General features: G+C 37.5%; 1 protein-coding gene across 1 annotated transcript in view; it reads left to right on the top strand.

The window, feature by feature from the left end:
- Positions 1-224: 224 nt before the first annotated feature.
- Positions 225-3,827, top strand: part of LOC146462055 (uncharacterized) — an 8,295-nt gene continuing 4,692 nt past the window's right edge. Inside the window, exons 1-2 of the mRNA XM_085086213.1 lie at positions 225-1,462; positions 2,870-3,008. Of these exons, the coding sequence (XP_084942339.1) occupies positions 2,969-3,008 (40 nt within the window). The 5' untranslated portion in view covers positions 225-1,462; positions 2,870-2,968. The remainder of the gene's footprint in view (positions 1,463-2,869; positions 3,009-3,827) is intronic.

The following is a 3,827-nucleotide window of genomic DNA, read 5'->3' as shown; positions in this document are numbered from 1 at the left end:
TCTTATGAATATACCTCGTTTCCATGCTCGGCATTCTTGTTTTCCGCTCCAATGAAGTTGGTCTTTCTTATGCAAATAACTAGTAATTGTCGCGTTAAATATTTATTTTTAATATTTATTCTCTCATACTTGAATGACTAAAGTTTTCGGTTTCAACTTTCGGAGTTGGTGACTCAGTTCTCAGTCATGTGGCTTCAACGACTCAATTAGCTTTAGAGGTATGATACGTAACTTTTCATTGAAATAATGCCGATTTTTTCCTCTTTTGTCAACTAAACGTGGTATTTTCGTTTGACTGAAAGCTGGTATAAGTGCTTTATATTTTTATGGCTAAGAGTAGGCACTATCGTTGTCATTACCTAGGTCATCACGCATACGAAATGGTGAGCAGCATTTTCGTTAGTGGCTGCGCAAAGCAAGCGATTCGTGAAAAGAAAAGAAAAGAAAAGAAAAGAAAATTCTTTGGCACGTAGCCTAGTGTTATGAAAGCAGGTTTCACCGATTTTTTTCGACAGCTTGTCAGTAGAATATGCACACATTAAGTTATGGAAATTTGTCGCTCTCTAAAAACCCCAATAAATGTCATCGAGACGTTCACTGTGTATTGGCTACTCCTAAATTTACCGTAGTAATGCTTTGATTTATGCCGGAAAGATAAATTAAATGATGAAGATAATTTTATACGAGTAGAAATGGTGTTATCAAATAACATCCAATAAATTTATTACACCTGGCTAGGAATCCTGTTGAGAGAATGGCAATAATCTGCTAAGACTGCTATACGCTCCAAAATGAAGGAAAAAACTAAGAAGTCAATTAAAAATTTGACAAAATTAAACAGAAATCTTTTAGAATTTGTTTAGGAGCAAAAATAAGCTGATTGAACACAATTTTGGGATAAAAAAAAATCGCGTTCAGTTTTTGTCATTTAATTGCAACATTTATTCAGCTACGTCGTGAAAATATAATTTGACTCACTCCGGTGACAAATTAGTCGCCTTTGTTTGAATATGAAAACACGGAACCTGTAAGGAAGAACGTGACCAAAAAAATATATTAACATTCTGGTTCAATACCACGCATAAAATATTGACAAGAAAACCTTGGAAACCGAACATTGGCTACCCTGATTCTGGGCGATAACGTTTTGCCGAGAGTAGTTTGAAGGTCTTGGTATTAAGGTAAAAATATTAAATTATAGTTCTCCAGCGAAAATTTATCAAGATGTTTCGTTGATTCACATGTCGTGTTATCGTTCATTCGTGACGATGTAAACATTATTGTCTTGGTTGTGGCTCAATGCGAATGCAAAAAATTGAGTAACAAACAAGCCAATAGCAGATTTCATCAGATTGACATTGAAGCCGGATGTCAACATGTCTTGAGCGAAGGTTAAGCCTTTCAGGACAGGAAGACTGGAAACTCGGAACATCGCGGAAAGGATTTTTAGCTTGGTATTAAGGTAATTTACTGTGTACATTTTATTCTCAAGTAATTTGAGTTAGACTTTACTTTCCATTTAACATTCATAATAACGTGAATCATATTTAAAACCATGTCATTGTAATGACTTCAAGATCTTTCAGTTCAAATAATGGATTCAATTTTTCAATTCGTTTCGTTAGAGATTCAGTAAAGGCCGCCGTTCACAATTAGAGAATCGAGTATCGCGTTTCAGTGATGACGCTATGATATTATTTGCATGAAAAAATAACGCAAATACTCAACGCAATTTGAGATGGCGAAATGATAAACATAACATGGTAATCATATTCAGCTCTTAGCACAGCGCCTTCTTTTTTCTCAGAATATTTACTTTTCACTATCTGTGGACATAGAGAAACAAATTTAATGTATTCAGCCATTTTGTTGTTAGCAGTGAAGCGGTCAACCTTGATTAACGGATGCCTTAAATTCGTTGACCCACGACTTTCGTTTTTCCTCGGGCAAAATGATAAACCGTTGGCAGGCCCTCGAGAGTAACTCGACCAAATGCTATACCGAAATATATAATTTTAAGGCTTTGATGTAATACAGGAAGGCTTAGTTTAAATAAATGCAGAATACAGAAGCCAGGTCACCCACCTCGGTTTTTATCGCTAGGCATGTATGGATCGCCTACAACAACAACAATAACGTGATGTAAAAAATATTTAATATTATTGAAAGACCACAAATGTCACAACTAACGAAGAAACGAACAAAAATAGGAGCGTAAAAATAATATTATCTGCCAAGCCACAGAAACTAACCAAACGTCCCTTGTCAACGAATATAGGCGCTGCTGATTCTTGAATATAGATCTTTTTCGCGAAGTTTCCCGATTGTGGCTTTGTTAATAATCTGATACGCCACAACTTGGTTTTAATAACTTTTCTGTCTGTGAATGGGGTAACGTGTGGTTCTCCAACTGAAAGCGGTTGTAGGCTAGTGAGAGAGTACTTGTTGTGATGTTGTTGCTCGCTTTCAAGGTATTTCTGAGACGTCTTCTGGGATTTGAATATGTGACCAGAGTCCTTGACCATTCAAACTGTTGAACTGAAATACTGAGTAGTTCTTTCCTGTAATAGTGTCTTCCATTACTAACGGTTTGTTTTCTTGAAGAAATGAGTCCGTCTATCTGAGAAAAGAATAGTGCAAATTAATTTTGGCTTCTGGTGCTAAGAAAAGAATACTTCATTTTTACTGAGAAACGGCAAATGTAGGATTAACATGATCACGTGGTCATTTCTGCCGCTAGCCGTTTCTAAATCTCTCTCTCTAATATCCTAATGTGGTCAACTTCTTCCTCAGTGAAGCGGTGACAGACCTAAGAAAAATATAGCAGATTTGCTGATTTTTCTTGATTTTACTTTGATTTTCTTTAAAGCCCTGGCTCAGACCTCTTTAGGCGCAATAGTGAGAAGACTCGTGAAGACTGAGCTTTTGAAGAAAAGAAACTGGTTTGGAAGTGGGGTTGAACGAAGATATGAATGGAACAGCGATAACAGATCCAACAAAGTTTCTAGGTAAGTAGCAAGTGATATTGAAATAACCTAAATTTAAACAAGAACACGTTTAAAGAATAAATACAAGACGTTATGGAGCAAAATTTCGGACAACAACCTGACAGAAAACAATGCTGCATTGCCATTGTTGAAACTATGATATTCCATTGACTGGAACCACCACGATCATCGAGTTAGAGAAGAAACAACGTTCTCATGACTCGGGCAGCAAATTCAGGCCAATTCGGATACAAAAAGTGAGAATGTGGGATTACTAAATGGATATTAATTTGTAGCCTGTCAGGTGTTGAGATTGTTGAATTGGGAGCAATGGGGAGATTGCAGAAATTCTGCGTGCTCAGGGTCTCCACGCGCGCGAGTGTTCTGTGCGTTATCAAAGATCATTTTCGTTTCAATTCATGGCTTCTGTGGTGCAGTCCAGATAAGGCCCCGTTTACAAGGAGGGAGGAAGATCCTAGTATTAGGAAGATCCTAAAAGGCAAAACAATTTTTCTTTTATTATTTACATGTGGAAATTTTTGGTCGGGCTGGTTACCAAGTGGAGAAGAAAAGAAGAAAAACTGTCGGCCTTTTAGCAGCTAAACGCCCGGCCGCCGCCATATTTGTTTTTAGTCCCTAGTACTAGGACCTTCCGAGCGAAGGCAGTTTACATGGTGCTAGGATATTCCTATCTCTCGAGCTCAGCGAGAAAGATCCTATCGCTAGAAAGAACCTAGCGCTAACGACAAGTACAACGTTTTGCATTGATATTGAATATGAAAAACATATCAGTGGCGCTAGGATGATGCGCCTTCTAGGATATCGATCTTCCTCCCTCCA

The sequence above is a fragment of the Pavona decussata genome, unplaced genomic scaffold (genome assembly GCF_977016875.1).
Source record: "Pavona decussata unplaced genomic scaffold, jaPavDecu1.1 SCAFFOLD_192, whole genome shotgun sequence".
Lineage (NCBI taxonomy): Eukaryota > Metazoa > Cnidaria > Anthozoa > Scleractinia > Agariciidae > Pavona > Pavona decussata.
Note: the sequence above shows the minus strand (reverse complement) of the source record. Positions and strands in the feature narration are given on the sequence as shown.